At 41.6% G+C, this 21,981-nt stretch overlaps 1 protein-coding gene across 1 annotated transcript in view; it reads right to left on the bottom strand.

Moving 5' to 3' along the window:
• The window catches only part of ATP8A2 (ATPase phospholipid transporting 8A2), a 349,297-nt gene that overhangs the window by 16,854 nt on the left and 310,462 nt on the right, over positions 1 to 21,981 (bottom strand). Inside the window, exons 34-35 of the mRNA XM_072850471.1 lie at positions 20,526 to 20,614; positions 14,409 to 14,513 (exon numbers count right to left, since the gene is read on the bottom strand). Of these exons, the coding sequence (XP_072706572.1) occupies positions 14,409 to 14,513; positions 20,526 to 20,614 (194 nt within the window). The remainder of the gene's footprint in view (positions 1 to 14,408; positions 14,514 to 20,525; positions 20,615 to 21,981) is intronic.

The following is a 21,981-nucleotide window of genomic DNA, read 5'->3' as shown; positions in this document are numbered from 1 at the left end:
ACCCTTGTTCCTAACACTGAGATGGAGCCAGTGCATAAAAGGGGTCTGTTTGCTAGTGCAGCTCCTTGCAGTGTCTTTATCCCATTTGCACCACACTTACACTGTCTTTCCATTTTCACAGTCTGCTTGTTCTTTCACATCTTTATTCACAAGCAGTAATTCCACTGGTTATGCTGCAAACATGGATACACATCTGAATGCCAACGTTGATATCTTTCTTGGGTTAGATTACAAATTCACATACATTTGGTATATGGAATGGAAATCCCAGCAAGCACAGCTGCTGCTGTCAACAAGCTTACAACAGCTTTAAACAAACAACTCCCTTTCATTGAAGCAGTTTACTAACTTAAAACAAGAAAGTAACCAAAGAATCTCTGAGATGCCTGTAATATGTAATCCAGCCATGCAGGTTTATATTCCACTTAATAGTCCATTAGGGTAATATCCAGGCTCATAGTCCTCTGTTCAGAGCATAATGAGATGTCCACGAAAGAAAGGGAGGAATTCTTCTCTTTTTTCTGTGGTCTCTAAGCTCAGACACCTGAAAACTAGAAACTTGTAGAGCCTATGGACCCCTACTTAAAATCTTTACAAACTGTCAGCATTTTCAGACACTTGGTCTCTTCCCCTCCTTCCCTTGGCACCATAGAATCACACCTGCAACAGAGAGGCCAGGTTGCTCTCCCAGCCTGCACTCAGTAGTATTCCCTCAATATAAAATAGAAGTTGGTAACAGATTTGGAAGCAAAACTATAGATACCAACTGAGAGTGTCAAACAATCTTTAAGAGCTCTTGGATCATGAGATCTGCATGAGTGCAAAGAAGAAAGGATCACAGGTTTCCACTAAAACCAGGGTTACAGCATGGAAGCTTCTAAAGCTCTTGGAAGATCCAACTGGTTAAAACACCAAAGACCAGCTGGCTGTAAGAAAATCAAGTACATACACAAAGACATCTCCAACTGCTCAAAGCAGGCAGCGTAATAGAAAGCAGGTACTACAAAGAATCACCAGGTAAGGGGATGGCAGGCACAAAGCAAGACATGAGATTTCTCTAACCTTTAACAGGCTTACAAAGTTGACAGCCTGCAGAATCAATCATTACCAGTGCACGTGCAAACTAGCAATGCTGTATTGTGCAACCTCCTGCTGATTGCAGAGGACTGCTGGGTAACTTGTCTAACTAACTACAGTCCACTGACTGGTAAGTGTAGTGAAACACTGCCTGAACCTACTGCTGTCCTGTGAATGACTTGTTCATATTCTGCAGATAAAGAACATACAGGTAGGGTCTTTCCCATCTCAGTAGGAGAACCAGAAGGTGGTTTTGGATAGATGGCTTAAAAAAGGCATCTTAAACCAATCAAAAATATTTGTTCTAAGGGACAATTAAGCAACATCTGCCACAAAATTCTTACACTGAGAATGGAATTAACCATAGCAGCAAAAGGCATGAGGAACAAATTCTTCATCTGCCTATCACACAGCAACGGATGAAGTGCAGGATGGTATCTGCTACAGGCCAATAATGGTTAGCTCCTCAGGCTTCTATGTGCAACATGTGGAGGAAAGTGTGCTGTCAAGGGACTTCTGAACATGAGCGACACATTGCAGCTCTAAGGAAGCCAAGCTAGACTATCTTTGATACTGCTAATTATAACCAACAATTTCAAAACTGAAGTCACATCTGATTTTCCCATTTGGGAAATTATATTGTATCACATCTATGCAGAGAAAGAAAAAGTCATGGAAGAATTAGAGCATTTGTGGCTTAAGTACAAGGGATGATGAAACAGACTGCAAGTCAAGGCCAGTCAAGTACTATAAAATGAGCTCTTAATACATAGAGGTAAATGCAACACAGCTCTTCTGAAACGGATGAGTATTTGATTTAACAACAGATACTAGATCTCCCAATACAAAGCCTGAAAGCAAAGAAAAGCGAAGTTAAGTGGGTTTCTTAACTAAAGTGTTTGCACTGATACCAACAGAGTCCCTGCTTTCACAAAAGGTTTTTGTCCGCTACAGATAAAGTGAAGACTTCCTCAGTCTCCCTCACACTTTGATGCAAAACTAATGATGATATCAGCCTCGCGGGCACCCAGTTAGGCCTTGCTCACAGAAATATTGCTTGTAAATCAATCACAAGTATTAGCCATGATTTTAAGTGTTAATTCTGCTTTCCAGTGACTCAGAGCCAGTGCCTAAGCCCTCCCATGGGGTCTAAGGATGGCATCTTAAGATGCATTGAGGCAAAAGGATAAGAGATCATGAAATCATACTCTGAATATTGGATATAGTTGCGTTCATACTCAGGACCTCAAAAATGGTGTCAGAATGGAAGAAATCACAAACAGAGACATCCCTATGGGAGGTCAGTGACCTGGACAGTGACAGTGAAATATGCTTAAGTTGGTTAGTTAGTGACCTCAGAAAGGGTAAGGGAGAGAGACCATCTATCTGTAATTATATGAAGGACAAAGGACACACACAAAATGCTTTGAACTAAACAAAACAAAGGATAGCTTAGTACACAAACTATTAAAAATGTCCCAATTTGGAGGGTTACTATGAAAAAATGGATTAAAAAGAGTCATTACTCATGTCATCTGAAACCAGATTCAGTTGCTATCAATAATAAAGAATACCTTGTGCCAGGAATACCCTTGCAATGGCTTCCTAAGAGGGTCAAGATGATTTCTGTCTGCCTGGAAGTCTGCACTAACATTACATGAATTCATTAAGTGAATGACAAATCAAAAGGTAAACTAAAGGCAACATGTTATTTCATAACAATATTTGCCATTCCATGAATGACTCTTCCATTTTCGTACCTGAATTGCTCTAAGGTGTCAACGGAGACCTTAATTTTATTTTTCTGTGTTCCCTTCTTCTCGCCCCTCACAAAAGCAAACAGCCCTTAAATCTAAGCAACAAACATCTGGCTTTACACATTCAAATGAGGTGCATCAAAACAAACAGAATAATTCAAAGCTGACCACAAGGTCCCACTGGCTCATTTGCTCAAGTAATTAAAAAAAGATGAGCTTCACCACCAATTAACCTACTGAGCACTAATTAGCATTAATGAGGATTTGCGGTACTTGGTATAGCTTGACCCAGAATGTCCTCCTGAGGCCACTAATTGGCTGGTGGCAAAAGCAGGGCTCACAAAGGAGGGAAGGTTAAAGTGGATGCAGGTGTCTCTCAAAATTGGATCTTCCCTGAGAAAACACACACATAGCCCAGTTAAAAAAAAAATTCAGGGCCCGCCTTCTCTTACAAGAACTGAAGTCTTAAGAAATGCGTTTGTGTTTTGTTATGATTTACTAAAGGAGATAGAGAGCACAGGCACAGCAAATGGGCACAGACACTTAGTTGCCACTGGTTTTAACTTGCTGCCCTTCTGGATTATTCAGAATTCAGTGAGATACACACATATGAAATGATTTGGTTTTGTTTCTGCTTTTCCACTTTCTAGAAGAACTGAGCTACTAGTGAAGCCTTACCAGGGCTGCTAAAGATGACACAAATAAAACACAGAAGCACATATCCCAGCTGCTATCCCTGTGCCTTAAAAACACACAAAGAACCCGTGGCAGAGGCGTGGCTCTTCAGTGCAAGATACCCAGCATCCATGGGTAAGCCCAGAGGGCAAGCAAGATACATACGTCCGTGGGTAAGGACAAGAAAGCATGCAGCTGTTTTTCCTGTCATCTGAATAGCTACAAACCCCCTCACCCTACTGCCTGCAGGTGCAACGTCACTGTTTCTTCTATCCTACAGTGCTGCTGCAGCATTTAGCAACAGGTAAATCATGGTACAGCTTGGTTTGAAACAGAAAACCCTCCAAAGCTTAGGCTGAAATTCTGCCCTTAACTCCACAGCCTCCCTCCTACCCATATGCATTTTCAAATGGAGCAGCAGACAAACCCTCATTCAGCCTCTTCCCTTCCACTGTCACATACTGTTAAACAAGTTGTTGCCCGAGAAGCCCTGGCTGGCCTGCATTCCTCTCCTGTTGGAAGAAACGTCTTGCAACACGTTGTCCTTGCACTGTGACAGCAGCGAGGAAGGGAGGGGAGAAGTAGTTGTTTTTGCAAAATATCCAATGTGGCTAAACACAAGGTAAAAGATCAGGAAGTTTCTGTCCCTGTCACCTTTAGCTGTGGATTAGATTTTGAGGGGAGAAGAGGATACTTTTCTCTCCCTTTTTAAAATTTAGAATTAAAACATAATAATTGATTTCTTCCACACATTCCAAACAGTAACTTACAGGACAGTTTGCTGTTTCTGTGTTGACATGTTTCTGTCACTGAAAGTTACATCAACATAAAATATGAAGAGCAAGAAAAAAGGTCTGAAACAGACTTCTCCAGCTTTGATCAACCCTAATCACCAAAGTGTTTACAAGCAGATTGTTGATTTTCATTTCAGTCTCTTGGTTCTCAAACTCCATTAAATTTCTTCTAAAGAACCACCAGAGGTTCAAGCACTACGACTTCTCCCCAGGTATGACCTGGCAGAGGGGACTCATGGATCCCTCTCCAGCTGCTAGAACACACCAAGTACTCCTGAGGATTTATTCACAAGTTCCATCTCTCACCTTTCCTGCAGCATAACGCTGCTTAAAGGCTTACAGCATCAGTCATGGTCCTGCTGGACAAAGAGCAAGTACCATAATCCAGGCAGAGTCCGTGGCCACACCTTTGTAATTGGCCAGAGGAGACCTATTTTTCTTCCTCAGATACTCCCTGCTGGCTGAGTGCACTCCCCCAGCACAGCCGCAGGCCTTGGTTTAACTTATTTTATTTTAGTTTAGACTCAAGTGCATTACTTCAATTCACATAAGGGAGGAGTTAGAGTTATGCAGCAGGCAGAGAGATGACAACTAACACAGACTTGGCGTAAGGAGAATGTAAAAACAACATCCTTACTGACCAGGAATTCAAAATTAAAGCATGCAAATAATCTCAAATGCAAGTCACACTAATGCTGAGGGTTCAGCAAAACCCTGTATACTCAAATACCCAGAACAGCCCAGGGCTGTGGCAGAAAGGCCTGACTGGCTGAGTGAGCAAATATACCTCCATCCTCTGGGCTTTGAAGACATCACAAAGAAGAATTCACCCTCTTACAGAACAGCAAAAGTAGCAACTGCGGGCTTCTGCTGGTTTCTCTCTTTCGGTCCACAAAGTGGAGATGTTATTTTTGGTTATCTAGCATTGAATTACAGGAATGTTTTACTATGAGGTCAATAAGGGTAGGAGGTCTTTTTAATTTAAAAGGCAAACAGGCATTACTGATAATGAAGCTGCAGTGTAATCAAAGGAAGTCTCCCGAGCGTTTCACAAGGAAGCGTCGGAGGCATATAAACAGTAAAACAAAAATCAGCATTTTCTTTGCGGAGTCAGCGTCTACACACACTGCTCCTTAATCACTCAGAATCCAGCTGAAATAGAGAGACATCCAAATCCACGCTCCTTTTGTATTCTTCTGTAAATACTCAGCAAGCCATCAACAAAAACCCAGACCATGGCTAGAAAACCAAAGGGTCACCAGGCACAAACCACAGGGAAACGAAGACAGAAGCGTGGCCTGTGCCACCTGCAGGCTGAGAGGTGCAAGAAGTTACCTATCAGGGTGACTCCTGCACCAAGACAACCAGGCTTTAGGGAGCACCAAGTCCTTCCCGAGGGTTCAGCAATGGCCAACTCTCCAGAGAAGCTGGAGGCCTTATGCTCTGCCATGGTATAACATCTCCAGGCCTTGTTAATGCAGCAGCTCCCCTCCAGCTGCTTCCCAAGTATATGTCACCACCACAGAGGAGAAACTCCCTCTCCCTAGATAGGGGGCAACTATTTAAGGAACTTGCCCTCTTTAAGAGTTATATTTGATATTATCCAGCCAAATGTTTGTCTGTTAAGCATCAAATGTATCTGGATGTGTGGCCCTGCAAGACCCATTTGGAGCATACTTAAAGCAGCCATATAGTGGTGAGTTCTCCAGGCCTGCAACATGCAGTACTGAGCTCAGCTCACAGACGACTGGAAGTTGTTTATCCTGCCTGGAAAGGTTGAGTGTCACGCAACTGCAGCGGCAGCTCCATGGACATCCTTTGTGGTGACTGATGGCTAAAGTGGTTCCTGCCCTTACCAGTTGGTCGGAGAACCTGACAGTGCTCCCCACACCATCCCACCTCCTTCAGCTCATTTATCACATGGACTCACAAACAGTTGAGCTGATCCAACTGAGGAGATAGGGCAAAGATGGGCCAATATGACCATGGCTGGTAAGGAATGGTCTGGGAAACTCTTAAGCCAGCCCTGCAGCCACATCAACAAAAACCCATGGATCCGTGACCCTTGCCAATGCCCTGGAGAAACACTGTCGGTACAGCTTGTGATTTGGCCCGTGCTACTTCACCAAAACAACTTTCCTTTCCCATTACATCTCAAGAGGTTTGAATGCAGGACACCAGCATGAAGGAGAGCCTGCAGCCAGCATGCAGCAGCAGGCCCTGTGTCAGGTGCATGCAAGTCTACCCATGTTGCCACATCACCTTGTGCCAGTGGCAGAACCACCCTGCAACAGCAGACAGAGGCCAAGGCATGTCATGAGCTTCAGCCAGCCCCATGTGCAGCACCTGGACTGTATGTAGAGTTCTGGGACCAAATTCTCCACTCTAAGCCCAAAAAATCCTCTTCAAGTTGGTACTTAAAGTTGTATGGCTAAAAGCAGGACACAGCTTTTCGTTCTGGTGACACGCAAGAATGATTTACATTTTCTTTTGTCGTTAATGATGTCCTAAGGCAGAAAAGCCAAACGGATCCCTCCTTTGACTCCTAAAATCACTTGGAGAATCCATTCTAGCCTTCATTTTTGAGGCTGTTATTCCTGAACTTCTTTCCAAGACTACTTCTTTGAACAGACAACAGCATTACCAAGCACCTTTTAAAAATACCATCTAAAAAAAGCAGACACTAAACATCACATGCCTCTCTGAAAAGCAACAACCCTAAGAAAATAATGAGATCTCTCTCTGCTTAGAGTGCCTTCCATTTCTAAGCACTGCAAACATTAAGCATGTGTTTATGCATTTGGGGGGGGGGGGGGGGGGCGGCAGGCATCATTGTCAGCTGTCCCAAAGCCAACTAACTTAACACAAAGTTGAAAGTTGAAGCTGCCCAGTTTTGCCTTCAGCCTTTCCAAAATGTGGGAATGGACTCAATTTAAACGTCTGAGAAGCAGAACAGGCTAAGTGTGGCTTGCTGCTTTTCAGCTATCCTCCTTTTGGTATCAGTGCTGTTTACTTCTTGTCCGTAAGTGCCTCACTTTGCACTTACTCTAGTGGGTGCTTGGTCGTATCCTCTACAGATAAGGTGGCAATACAGTTGCAATTATAACATTCTTTTCCTACTCACTCATTTTTTCAGAAGTAGTCACCTTAGAGGTTGAAGCTTTCCATGCTTGGTCTCTATGTAAAGGTTTGTTGTTTTTTTTTTAAATTCCAAACTTTCTGGTTTTAAAAAAGTCCACTTACATACTTTGACTAAAGTTAAAATGACTTTGGTGTTCAAAAACTCTAAACTCCTCCTATCAGGTTTTTTCTTCCCTTTCTTTAGAGAAAAAAAAGCTAAAGAACCACTCAGGGCAACAACAAAAACTGATGAACTTTGAAAATGTCTGGATACAATTTAGACCAAAGCCCAGGACATTTGGTTGATCTGCAAAAAAAACAATTGCTTTTCTTTAAGCTTTTAAGTATTTTGTAATTGTCCACTAAAAATTTAATATCTAGTACAACTTCGCTTTTCTTGTCCTTGCTACCCATAACTTAGTACTTTATTCTTTGCCACGAATCAGAGGCGTGAACGCAGGCTGTTCTGCCTCTCTTCCAAGACGGGGTTAGCCAGTGGAGAAGCTGAGGCAGACTGCTGAAGCCATTAGGCTGGAATAGTTGTTATGGAGCAGTTTTCCTGCTGTGCAGCCTGGAGGGAAGATTTCTTCTTCTCTCCCCTGTGGAGATCCCCGGTGCCCAACCCAGTAACTCAGGATTAGGCATCAGAGAATTGGCCCCTTAATCAGTTTTAACTCTCATCTTGTTACGTTCTCTTTTTTCTAATCTTTCTTTTCAATTTACAGCTTCATTTTGGCCTTTGTGCTGATACTGTACCTCTGTCAACTTTGACTTTGCTAGCAGATTTGATCACAGCTCTAAATCCTTCTCCAGGTCACCAGGTTTTAACCCCATTTGTGCACTGGATTTCCCTCAAGGTTATGTGATAGGCACAATCAGGATGTGAAATAATTAATTGCACCAGAGAAGGGGCACGTCAGCTCCAACTGGTTTGTGCTAGCAGCTGGGCACTTGGGTCTCCAGTGCCAGTGGGAGCACGGTAAGTCCCCCTTCATCCCTCTGAAACCAGCTTCTGAAACCCTCTCTGCCCTCCTGCTCCTTCCCACCTGTGCCCCACGGCTTCCCCACTGCTCAACTCGGAGCAGAATCAAACCTAGTAATTTCAAGTGCCTCACACATAGGGGTTAGAAATGCCGGAAATTAACAGTACATATTAAAATGAGAAAATAATGTGATGATTCCTTACTGATATGGGACAGGGAGGAGAGAGAAAGGGACAAATGTAAAATAAAACAATATTATGCATTTTCCACCTACCATGCACAAATGTTTACCATATGGAATCAAAGAATTTTTAAAAACCCACTGATATCATTTTATGTGTTTTTTGCTAGTAAAAGGAGTCTAATATCTTTTTACTAGAAAAGCTGCAAGGAAAAATCGTAAATATGCCAGTCACTTTGTTGTGTATGCTGGTGGAGAAATCTCGCCTTTCCTTCCCAGAAATGGTGTGAAGAACATCTGGAAAATTTGATAAAAAGACTGAAACCTCAAAACCAAAATACACCTCTCCCCTCTTCAACCTCATTTTACGCTCAGCTGCACTGGATGAGCCAGACTCAGATCACAGTCATGCATATCCTGAGTAAATACGCTGAAGTCAACACATTCATGAAACAAAAATTTGGCTCCAAACATCCAATGCCATTTAACCAGTTGAAAATACAACACAGTTTGTTTCAGATAAGATTAATTGTACCTGCTGATGTGAAGGGGCCTTAGTGGCACGGTCTCCCTATTCAAGTGGACATCATTTGAAATGCATCAATGAAGAGACAAAGTGCTTTGAAATATAATGAGCCCAAGCCTTTTTTCTCTTGATTTTAATGAAAAAGCTTGTCTCTTCCTCGGGAACCATGAGATCAGGTCCTCAGCTCATTCAAGGGTTTGTTAAGTCTGTTTTACCATTTCTGCTTCTGCTGGTGCGAGGCTGAGGGCTCTGCCGCTCTCAACTCCGTGCACAGCCACAAGCCTGAGTCAGGTTTCCCATGTTCTCCTCTTGCTACTCCCCAGGGACCTGTGGAGTGGGCAAGTTTCCACATGTACCTGTATCAGCTCATCGATTACCTACCAGGTCACACAGCTATTGAAATGAGATTGACATCTGCCCTCACCCACCAAATAAAACCGAGGCTAAGATACATAAGACGGCTTGCTCTCAGGCTGAGAGCTGGTCATGCACGTTTCACTAAAGCAACAGAGTTAGATTGGTGAAAAGCACTTAAAGAGAATCTCCACCAGTGGGTCTCCTTGTTGAAGACAGCAGTACCCCCCAGTCTCTCCACTCTCTGTTTTAGGTACACTGAAAAACAGTATTTATTTTATGAAATGGAGATGAAAGAAAGAGGTGGCAGTGGGCATCTTGAAAGCAGCAAGCATAAAAAGGCATACTGAAAAATGCTGCGCATAAGCACACTGCAACGCTTCCTTGTCGCTCACAGCTATACCTCGCTAGTTCTGTAATCACTTCCCTTCCCCTTTGTCAAACAAAAGACACTGCCTCCTACATTTCTGAGTTACTCAAAGGAATTCTTCCCAACACTTCAGTGATGCAGGCACTTTTCTGCAGCACCCCAAACACGCCCTTCAGCTCCTTGTAAAGTATGTAAATTGTGAAAGCTACGTTGTTCTTCAGTATGAAATAATCTTCTAATCCCAGCCACCAACTGATTAAAAACAGAACAGAAAAACAACGAAAAATCTACTTTCAAAGGGAGCTCTCTGGCAATTCCAAAACAAAGAAACCCTCTGAAACAGGAAATCTACTGTCACAAAGAGGGTGCTGCACAGCTTTGCTTGCTCTCTGTTAGTTGGCCAGCAGAGCAATAAAGTGACATGGGTTTCCAAAGTAAAGTTTGCTTTGGTCCCTAATCAGGCTTTACTCCACCTGAACTCCTGCTGACTTCAATGAGAGGTTAGATGGAGTGAAAAGTGAACGAGGACTTGAAGATTTGGCCCTTTATGAGCCAAGATTTAGTTGTAAACTTATTTAAAGACACAAAAATCTCTGCAGCTGAACTCAATGCCACTTTTGAACACAAACCTGTAGAAAAACTGTTTGTTTTCTTTGTGTAAATCTTGCATGTTAACATGATTAGGACTGCTGGGCAGGTGTCTCCACATGTCCATGTTTGCTTTGGCACACAAGCTGCCCCTCTCACCTCTCCAAATTCATGTAAATTTAGTGTTAAATCCTGCCCTTTGTTACATGAGAGTGCCAGGGAGCCCCTCTCCCTTCCCGCACCAAGGCTTGCTCACATCGCAGCTGGGCTGGAGTCCAGCCCAGCACCGCTGGGTGCCAAGCTGGGAGGGCAAGCAGGTACTCATCTTCCACAAGCAGGCAGGCGAGCATGGCATGGGATCCATCACCAGCCCCTTACTGCAAACTCCCTCCTCTGCTTCTCAAGCTGTTTCTGGAGTTGCCAGTTTTCCAGATACTTGTTTCCCCTGATGAAACCCCCTGCTCCTGGAATCATCTGATTTTGCGATCATCCCATCTTCCATGAAAAATAAGTTTTTAGCTGTCCAGATGAGATATACAGAGAGATGAGAACATGACCCTTTACAGCTCAGAACAATACACTTGATATAATCTCCAAGCATCACTCTGATGTTATTTGCAAGATTTTTGGGACCCAGCTGTAGTGCTCAGGGTGCTGACACTCTTCCCTGCGCAGACCAGACACTCCCTGATCTACCACTTGCCTTGCTGTTTGCTCCCTGCCATTGGTAAGGCAAAAAATTTGTATTGCTTTTTTAGATAGATACAAGCAAATTCAATTTTAGAAACTCTTCAAAGGGGCTAAGATTCAGAAGGATGTAACAAACACTAGTGAAGAAATTTTTTATTAACCTGGAAAAATGCGTCTAGCAAGAACAGTTGGCAGGATGAAGACCTAAAACAGGACATGCGTATTTTGGTACCAAGTGGCAATGCAGATCTCCCAGCACTCCTTCCTCAAGTGCAGTGAGGACCCAGGTGCAATCCTGCTCAGAAATTCAGCTGAGCCACAGCAAACTGTTGGCACCCTGTTGTGCAAGTCTAGATGCACTCATTGCTTTCTGGGCTTTGTGAACTGCTTTTTGTTTAGCACATTAATCCTACGCATTCAGATCTTGCACCTCATTTTTTGTCTAAGGTCTAGGCAATGATAAAAGCAATTAGCTCCCTAAATCCTTCTCTTATCTGTAATTGGGTGTGATTTTTTGTTGTTTGTTTGTGAAAAACACTGAACAAAAATAGTGTCCACTATGTGGGCCAGGAAAATAGACCCTGATGACAGCCAGCTTATCTTCCACAGCTGCCTGAACAAACCAACACCTAATGGATGTGTTTTCAGGAACACTTCCAACCAAGAGCTAACGCTGTTACTTGGAGGTGACAGACAGACGGACCCATGCAGTTTTAATGCAGCTCTCCACTGTCCATTAGAAATGAGAAGACTCCGGTTCCTTCCCCTTCCTGCATAGTGTCACATTACCAGGAATATCCCAAGAGCAATGGGGCTGTGGGCAGGAGAGGAGAGCAGCACATGCATCTCAGCACTCGTTTCCACCGGCTTCAAGGAAATTTAAAAAAAAATAACAGAACGTGAACCAGAGAGGCTGTAACTGCACAAAGTTCCCACTCTGCTTCTTTCCCACCCTCGCCCTTCCCTTTGGACAAGCACATGATTTCTAGCAGGTGTGAAAGAGCCAGGAGACAAACAAAAGAGATAAAAGACAGAACAACTCTGAAGAGCACTCAGGAGACCACATCACAAGCACAGCACACCAGCTCCTAACAGGCAGAGGCACTCTACCATTATCTAGTTCACAGATGGACCACCCAGAAAATCTGGGAGCAATTAGGAAGGAGAACAAACAAATGCATGGAAAGAAGGGGGGAGGGAGAATGGGAAGGAAGGCCAGAAGGGATTCCTTACATCATCTCCATGCAAGCGTTTCGAGAATGAAGTGAAGCTATATGGAGGAGGAATGCAGATGAAAGAGTTTGCAGTGAGAATGCAATAAAATAAAAGGCTATGAAAACATGTAGCATATGAATGAATTACAACATGGCCATTAAATTTACAGAAAGTCAGGACAGTGTGTAAACAGAGAAGAAACCCATCAAGTTCTTGGAGACGCATACACGCACATATAAACAGATCAAATGCTAACTGTCTCTCTCACTATTAACAGTATGTCAACCCACCTTGCAACCCAGAGATTCATCAGGCAAAAAGCTGACTCGCTCTCCTCTCTGGATGTCAATAACTGGCACTAAATACCGGCAGGAAAACGCAAATGCTACAAACCAACACCAATGCAGCTTTACCCTATGCATGGATAAGAACCACAGCAACAGCCAAGGGGCTTACACTACCACAGCCACATGCCTGGGAACAGCCAGTTTTCTGCTGGCCTGGATTCCACTCACCTGGCGTCTAGGCAGTCTATAAGTCAGCACCTCACACCACCACGTTACACCTTTCCTGCCTGGGAGGCTGACCTGATTTTGGTACCAAGTGCTTTGTCTCCAACTGACTTCAAGGTGTCTGCTCAGCCCTCTAAAAACAAGTCTAATTTTTAATTAAATGCCCAATTTCAGGCATCTTTGTTGGTTTTTGTTGTGGCATAGAAGGTTGCCTTTGTTGACCAGTGCTGCAAAGTTTGCTTTTTCTTTTTAAATTATTTGATGCGCAGTTTGTGACTTTTGCAAGTGAGCATAATTTATAAACTGTGTTTTGTAGGATCCAAAAGTCACAGCAGAAAAATGCTTCAAAATAAAACCTGAGCATACCAAGTGTTTTGAAGTGATCTTAATCAATAACACTGTGTTTACTTTGTCTTGGCCTCTGAGAAGCGAACTCTGGTCACCAAGGACATCTTATAAACACATTAAAGTTCACACAAGCATTTTTTAAAGCTTTTCAGTTTACTATAATCTTGGTAGACTCACTCCCTGATAATTTTCCCTAAAAATAGTGCTTATTAACTCACAAGTGCAGTTGAAAAATCTACTATCCGCTCATCTTAGCAGCAGCTACAATATGGCAATTAGTTTACCTTAGAATAGACATCAAAGGCTCAAAGGATGACCCTGCCCCAGAAGAACAAAATCTTTTAAAAGCCCCATTCCACTCAGTTTGCTAGTTTATAAGGTTTGCTGAAATCCAGTTTAATGATCATGTAGTTTCTTAGCAAGTCATGTGGTGCCATATTGTGTAAGGAACAGAAGAGTTAGTTCTAAAACCTTTTTGAACTTGGGGAGCTTTTCCGACCAGCTGATGCAGAACCACATTCTGAGATGGTGAATGAAACTGTTGGATGCAAAAGCCTCACTACGATTTTCTTTAGCTTCTTTCAGAAGAGACAAAAGTTCCCACACAACACATACTCTCCCTTTACAATGAAAGATTCAATAATAGCAATATGTTCAAGTCCATATGGTGTGGATATAAAGGAGAGGCACAACGAGAAACTGAGAACGCTGAAAGCAGGGGCCTGTAAGCTGCAGTGGAAAAAAGCAAAAGCATAAAAAAAACCCCTTAAGGTGAGACTGAATGAAGCTGTAGGGCACACTAGATAGTCAGTTCTCCTTTTAGCTACAGTTTAACTGTCTTCATATCCTGAGCCGCAGACGGTTCCCTCCCCTGACATGGCTATCAGATTGATTTTTTTTTTTTGATGACATACAACAAAGTCCTTTGAAAACCAGTCTGGCCCAGTGGCCAGGTAACGGCACTACATATTACCAGGCAGGAGACCGAGCAGCAGTTTCTAATACAGCCTGACTGCAATAATGCAGGAGAAATGAAACTGGAAGGGCTGATTTTGGTGGAGGCAACAGACATATATAAAAAGGAACAGCAATAAATGAATAATACAGGAGAGAAGCCTTCTTACCCTGTATGGAATCAGATTTGAATGGTGAATGAGAAACATGGAGGGGAGAGGACAAGAAGGGTCTGTTTTAAACATTAGCATAGACTTGCCCCACCTCTTTCCATTACTATCACGAAGCATGGCTTTTCCCAGCTCTCTTGTCTTCATTTCCAACTCCTGAACTTGCTCCAGCAAAGTTTTATGGTAGGTATGCTTGGCCCTGTACCACAAGGAAAAGACAAACAGAAAAACAAAACAAAAAAGCTACATGAACATTGGTTTTGCTACAAAGCCCCAATTTTACCTCTCAGATGAGAGGCACAGGGCTTTCCCTTGAAGGATTTGGGAAATAAGGCACAGCGTATGCATGTCAATCCAGGTTCATAATACCTGGGAACTATTACATAAGAAATGAGAAATCAGAAGGACTTCAAATTCAGCAGAGCTCAACTTCTTCAACACTACACTCAAAATCTAACCAAGCAGCAAAGCTACGGGACTATGGAGACCTGACACAGCTGCCGTGGGACTGCTCAGGACCCGGCATTCAGACAAAAGAGCTGGAATTCATTGAATATTCATGGCAGTAAAACATCATTCCACTCTCTTTTGAGCTATGCGTGGCACTGCTCTGAAAACCTGAGGAGAGTCTCAGATAATAATTGCCATTCGAGCCTCTTTATTTTCATTTATCAGTCTCACATGACTTGGAAATGCACTTCTCTCCCCACTGAGCTTTCAAAGTGACAGTAACAAGACTGCCTGTGTCCTATTTTCTCGTCTTGGGGATTCAAAGAGCAATTCATGTACCACACGTGCAACCAAAATTTGAAGAGCAATGTCCTCCATGTAGAGACTTGGGCCTTTTTTTCCCCAGTTTCACCTACTGCTCCAGTGCTATTACACCTAAATTACATTGATATAAGGAGAGAATCTAGTCCCCTCTGTCTTGACACGTACAAAGCAATAATACAACACACAGGCATCTTTCTCCAATGGGCAGTTTTTGATCAGCTTCCTCTTTTGTGTCACTTAAAGGAGGACAAGTGTCCCATGAGATAATATTGATTTGCATGTGACTGCACAATAAGCCTGAAAACAAGATGTAGCTAAGTCGGCTGAGACACCACTTGCTTCATAGCATTAAAATAATATTCTTCAACTCTAGAGATGGCAAAAATTTCTTTACAAGTTTTATAAAAATCTTACATGCAGATACTGTAATCTTTAACCAATAATGTAAAACAATGTCAAACTTCCTCTAAGCAGAAAAATAATAACTGGTGTATATGTAATTAAAATATAATGAAGATGCATTTATTTTTAAAAAGCATGCTTCTTATATACTCCTTCCATGGGGAATAAGAAACAAAGACCACAAAATCTTTGCTGATACTATTTTAGATGACAGTGCCTTGCTATTAATACTAGGTTATCCAAGTCCTCTGGTCTTTGTGTTGCTGATTTAGGCCCCATATGTCTCAAAATGAGAAGCTACAATGAAAACTACTTTTCAAAACACATCTGCATTTAAGAGGAGGGGAAAAAAAAAAAGAACAAAAAAAGATGAAGCATAGCAAAATATGGAGGTAAAGAGTATCATGATGTACTTAGACAAGCACCCTACTAAAACCACCAAAGGTGTATGATTTGCAAGGGAACACCAATGTACTGTGATGAAAGCAAGCAGTAGCAATGATTTTTTAAAAATACATAATATTTCAAGAATGTGAGATTACCAATAGCTGCACAGATATTAATTAGATTCAAGTTCCTATAACTAGTTAGGCTAATGATTAGACTGGTCTCCTCTTTGAGGAAGGGAAACTATAGTGATTAAAATGAGAAAGCTTTGAGCTATTAATTCTTATAATCTTTACAGTTGACTTCACTATCACACTCTGAGTAAATACACTGAAATTTTGACCTTGAACCTTTGACCTCATCTCTTACTTTTAAAGAGGCTGTACCTACTATTGCAAACCTGAAGACTGAGCATGTTTTGAACTTTTATAATCCTTTATAACCAGTTTTACCACAGACCAGAACACAGAAATCTACAAGTTATTCAATCTCCCCCAAGGTTCCATGTTTATCTTGCCATACACCATAAGAGATGAGACATGTTTTTCTTTTCCCTTAAAGTGAATACCGAATTCAAAATTTAACTGAATGGAGCCTGAGCAGCAAAGTCCAATTATTGCAGCACAGCACAAGGAGACATTGCACTGATATTTCACAATACGGAAAAAATACTGTTGTCCTGAAGTAGAGGTACTGAAGTATTGTGTAAGTAGTGTGAAATTATGAAATATATGGGCTTTGCTGTGGCTGGGTATCCATAAAGCAACAATCAACCCACAGGTAATTGTTATGTGTTGAGTCACTCCTTCACTTGGAAGCAAGAGCATCCACAGAAGAGCCAGTAATTAAGTATTTATAAAAAGGGCCTGAGCTAACCTATCCATGTAGTTCTCCAAAAACAAATACTAAAATATGGTATTACAATTGCCTCAGAGTCTGGGTTTGCTCCCATCAAAGTCAACTGCAAATATTCCATGGACTGCTGGCAACAGGACTGGATACTTCACAACTTGTTCACAACAGCACATTATTAACTTTTGATACAAAAAAATACAGGTAGAAGTCTTAGATTTTACCTTGTACTTTACAAGTGGTCCTAGATGCACGATCAGCCCTCAATAAATTATGAGATCTTGTGTTCAACATTACTGTTCAGCTGAAACTTGATGCATTACATAAAGACAAACTCACCTTTCCCTCACACACTGGGATAATTAAGATCATGGACCGTAAGAACAGGCAAAGGCTTATCTTTGTATTTTGGGTGGCCCTTCCCCTTCCAAGCCAGGGAAGTGCATAGCTTCACTTCACTGCCCTAGGAGAGTATTTTAGGGGGTTCAGGAGGCCTGAATCTGCCAGGGAGAAGCATGGTCACATTCATAAGCTTCTCAAACATGATGACACCTCTACTCTGCCTCATTATCCTCAACAACATTTTAGGAGTCTTGTGGTCCAGGGACTGCAAGCGTGTGCAAGGATGGGAAGAGCTCCTCGTACCTTCTCTCATTTACACTGCGGAGCTGGCAAGTGCAACATGCTTCTCGCCCCACAGTAAAAAAAGTACATGAAGATTTTGGTAATGATTGGAAGGCTCAGGAAATTTTTCACTGTAACACTAAGTACTGAGACACCAATTATTAATAAATTCTTGCCCTCTTGACTAATTTTGCTGGAATACACTCTGTGCTTTTATGATTCCCACATAGCTTTGTGGCTCAGGTATTTCAAGACTTCCTAGCACCAGTGACATGTATTCAAGTGACATGTGCCAACTGTGAGGAAGCATTCACCTTATAAAGCTCTGTTCATTTCAATGGTAGCACAACTGGGACTTTTATAAGGCAAAACCCAAATCCAAACCAAGCCACTGAATTCAGGGTGGTGGACCAAAGTTAACAATGTGGTATTGCAGCCAAGTATTAATAATAAGCTTCCTTCTCTTTTTAAAAAGAGTTTCCCACATTTCCTTGATTCACTTAAAAAGAGAAAAAAAAAGTAAATTAAAAAACCCTGGAGCTGCAGAGAACATGGGAGATAAGAGGTGTGTTGACAACTGTAGCCTGTGTAACAAAGGGAACATGTAAAGCTAGCTCTTGCTTCCAGCATTACAAGTTTTGATAGTGGATGCAGCACAGCAGTTTAGAAACAAAGATTTATATGGGTTTGAAACACTTTCTTATCCCTTTTAACCTTCTTCCAGACAAAAACTCTGTACTATATTTATGGTTTTCTGGCAGTATTTTGTACTGAAATTAGGCATGTACCTTTTGGGTCACATGGATGATCTTTCTGTGGATATATGCTTCATGTCCAAAAGAAACTGAAAGGGATGAATTCCGTGACCATGAGAAGTCAGAGCTGCTGGAATTTTATGGCCAAAACCAGATTCTGCTGAATTACAGACAGCAATGTGGTGTAACCGCTGCTGTGGAAATCTACCGGCTGATTTCCAGAGGCCTTGGACTCAAGTTTTGAATGGCAAGCCTCTTGGAAAAGAAACAGACCTTTACTCCTTCCATATGGCAGTGCTGATAGCTGTGTCATTTCATTTATCCTAGTTAAAATGTTAATGGTGTTAATTTTTCAGTGATGGGTTAAAAAAAAAAAAAAAAGTCCTGCTCCTGTTGGTAGGAGCCTCCTGTTTAAAATCTGTTGGGAAAATATCCAGTATATCAAATCATACATGTCTGTCTTGAGAGCTTCGCAACCTCTGTACATTCTTGGTCTGAACCACTGAAAGGATTATGTTGCTGAGATTTCTCCAAGAAATATTAAAGAACAGGTTGAGTCAGTAACAGAGTTTTAAATGAGTAATAGATGAGGATGAGCCTGCCTTGGTCTGGCCTGTTTTACAGTTCTTGAGTAATTTTTGCCAAGAACTGATAAGAACAGAGACATTTGGGACATTCAACTATCATGAAAACATTTCAAAAACTAAAGCGTAATCTTGGACACCTAAATACACATTTGATCCCTGATGCTGCAAACAGTTCAGCCCCTATTTACCTTTAATCGCAAAAGTAGTTCCACTGACTTATAAGAAGGTAATTTTAAATAATGACTGATACAGGAGCAGGGCCTGTTATGCTAAATGAATTCTAAGATTTTTTTTTTCAGAGCTTTAAAAAGCAGGTCACAGACACAGCTAAGTACCTAAATTTAAACATTTTGGCCTCAGCTTTAGAATTTTAAAATAATTTTCAATTGGAGAAGTATAATGAGTGTAACAAAAAAACCTTCTAGTGTGCTAGACTATTAAATCATTGTTTGGCCTGAACATAAATTTTACATTATGATACCTAGTTTTAATTTCAGCAGTGTAGCTCGTGAAAATTAAGCTGAGGAAGAAAACAGGATAACATTTAAGAAGTACTTAATGATTGGTAGATTTGCCTACTACTAGTTTAATTTAGCTGTGCTATCAACTCCATAGGAAGAAAAAAAGATTTTCAGATATATGCATATGACCTGATTTATCCTCTTATGCCAGAGTCTGAAGTGTGCTTGTGTTTGGGAAACTTTCTTTTTTCAGTATTTTCTGCATTTCTCTGTAAAGAAGATTGGTGGACTTGGCCGTGTTAGGTTTACGGTTGGACTCGATGATCTTAAAGGTCTTTTCCAACCTAAATTATTCTATGATTCTAAGAATCTTCCTTGGCTAACAGACAGCTCATTCCTGGAGCAAAGTATTACGTGTTACAATGCTTTCACTTTGAGTCCTTGTGACAAGCAACAAGCTAACCTATATTCCCGCTTCACTGCAGCTAGGATCTATCTTTTTGCAGAGTTGGAATGCCCTGGGTCCTCCTTGCATGAGGTTATTACATATCCATGTAATAAAACCTTCTTGGTTGTAACACAGCTTTCCAAGGGAAATGGTGAAAGCTTTGGTGCTTAAGACACTTAAAAGCAAGCTGAACAAAACACCAGAAATTCTAAATGAAAACAATACTTCTGCATTTCAAATTGCAATGGTAGAGAAGGTTAAGTTGCTTCTCCTTAAATCAAAGTTCTTGAAATTGCTTGCCTTCTGCAATGCTTTGAAACCACAGAGTTTTGAGAGAAGGGGCTTACACAGGCTTGTATTGCACAAGCACTGTTCCTCCTCTCTGGGCAGGGAAGGAATCATTAAGACTTGACTTCAGCCATAGAGTGCAGAGTATTGCTTTTCTCTCAGTTAAGCCTTGGAAGACCCACTGTTGAAGGAGAACCTAAAGAGCAGCTGACAAAGAACTGGGAGCTTACTGGGTACGAATTAGAGTGCCACATTTTTACTTTCTACCTAACCTTAGTCAAATTGAACAAATTATTTGCTCCTTTTTAGGAATAGGAAATCTCTGATGTCTGATTTAAATTTGCCTTTAAGTAACGGGTAGACAGCACAAGTAATCATAAGACGACACACCTGCATTACTCAGACAAGGCTGCCTCCTTCAGATTCAGGACCAACCATTCTCTCACATTGCTGTTTGCATTGGCAGGTGAGAAATGACTCCCACTTCACTTTACTCAGAGGTCTTCCAAACGAATATCACCATTTTGCACTCACTGAAAGGTTTCATAGTTCTTTACAGAACAATACTGGACCGGGCAACATATGCATACAGAACAATTCCTATAACACCGAGAGGACTGGTTCGGGACTTACGCTGTCCATGCCACGTCTTTAACAAGGCACGCAGTGGGCACGAGAAACAAGCCAAACCAGAAGTATCCACATCTTAACACCATTCCAGCCTGTGAAGAAAACAAATAAATCATGAGTGTTTTCAAGCCATTACATGTTAAGTGGTTGTCTATAAGGAAAAGGTAGAGTGATGGCATCAAACAGGCACTGCATCCATGATCTGGGTGATGTTGAACGTCAGTGGTGGGGGGAAGTCTCATCAACTCTTAACAGAAGTTAGGCCTATCATTAACGAACAGGAATGGCATTTCTCATTGTGATCATTCCTTATGATCTCAAATTCCTTAGAAATTAAAAAAAAAAAAAAAAAATCAAGCATTTTGACCAAATCCTTCACTAATATTAATTTGTGGATCCAGGCAGGCACGTTTTCACTCATGGAGAAGTGCACCATAAGTACATTCAGCTTGCACTTTTGACTATCTTTTGTGCCCTTTGCTTACTCTCTTTCTAACCACTGTTCTAGATCTCTGAGCAGCATCAAACTAACATAAAAAAACCCCAAAAAACATTTCTCACTAGAATGTTTCAGTCATATTCCACTTAAATACAGCACTTCCTTTCAAACTACTGCTGCCTGAAACCCAGGGTGGGAAAGATTCAGTCCTGTCCTGGAAATGGCTTTTTTTACAAAGAGCTCAAAGTTTATATTTGCATTTTTCTCACTGTTGTAATGCTTGAAGAAAAAGCTCAGTAGGATTTGAGAAGGAAGATATCTGGAAACCCTGCAAGTCCCAGCATACACACATAGTTATGGAACAAAGTTGAAATATAGCACTATCTACAGAAATGCTATTTTAGGTCATTAGAATCTTTTACAGACAAATTAATGGTGAGTAAGGCCTGGGTTTGCTACACAGAAGACTTGAGACGACCTCACCTCCTCTTGCATGCACACGCACAGTTCCCACAAGAATCATTTAAGTTCTCTAGTACATTAGAAACAGAAAAAATTTTTATTCTGTAATGACTAGAGTGCAGCACACAACTAAAACAGCACACAACTAAAACAAGGAGCTGAAAGTTTTTTCAGCAGCATTTCCAGTGGCTAGCCACATTTTGCTCTCTTACCAGTTATGGACGCTGCCATATTCCTTCCCCAAAACCTTCACTTCTCAATATTTTGTATGCCACATACAATACACATGCACTTATCTACTGACATTCGTGTGTGATGTTGCCAAAGGCAGGGAGGCCTATACCCATGGACACCGAACTAAAGCAGCTGTCTCACCAGTGTGACGCAGACTTGGCTGTGCCTCACTGTCATAGCACATAAGGGAGCAGCAGCTTGCCATGCTGAAGCATCAGGGCATTTTACAGACAAACACAAAGTTGAACTACAGAACATGGAACCAAACAAAACATCTACTAGCCTTTGAAATACATTGTGAGAAGACAAAATTTGTAATTATAA

Source organism: Ciconia boyciana, chromosome 1 (assembly GCF_034638445.1).
Source record: "Ciconia boyciana chromosome 1, ASM3463844v1, whole genome shotgun sequence".
NCBI lineage: Eukaryota > Metazoa > Chordata > Aves > Ciconiiformes > Ciconiidae > Ciconia > Ciconia boyciana.
This window is presented reverse-complemented; position numbering and strand designations above follow the sequence as displayed.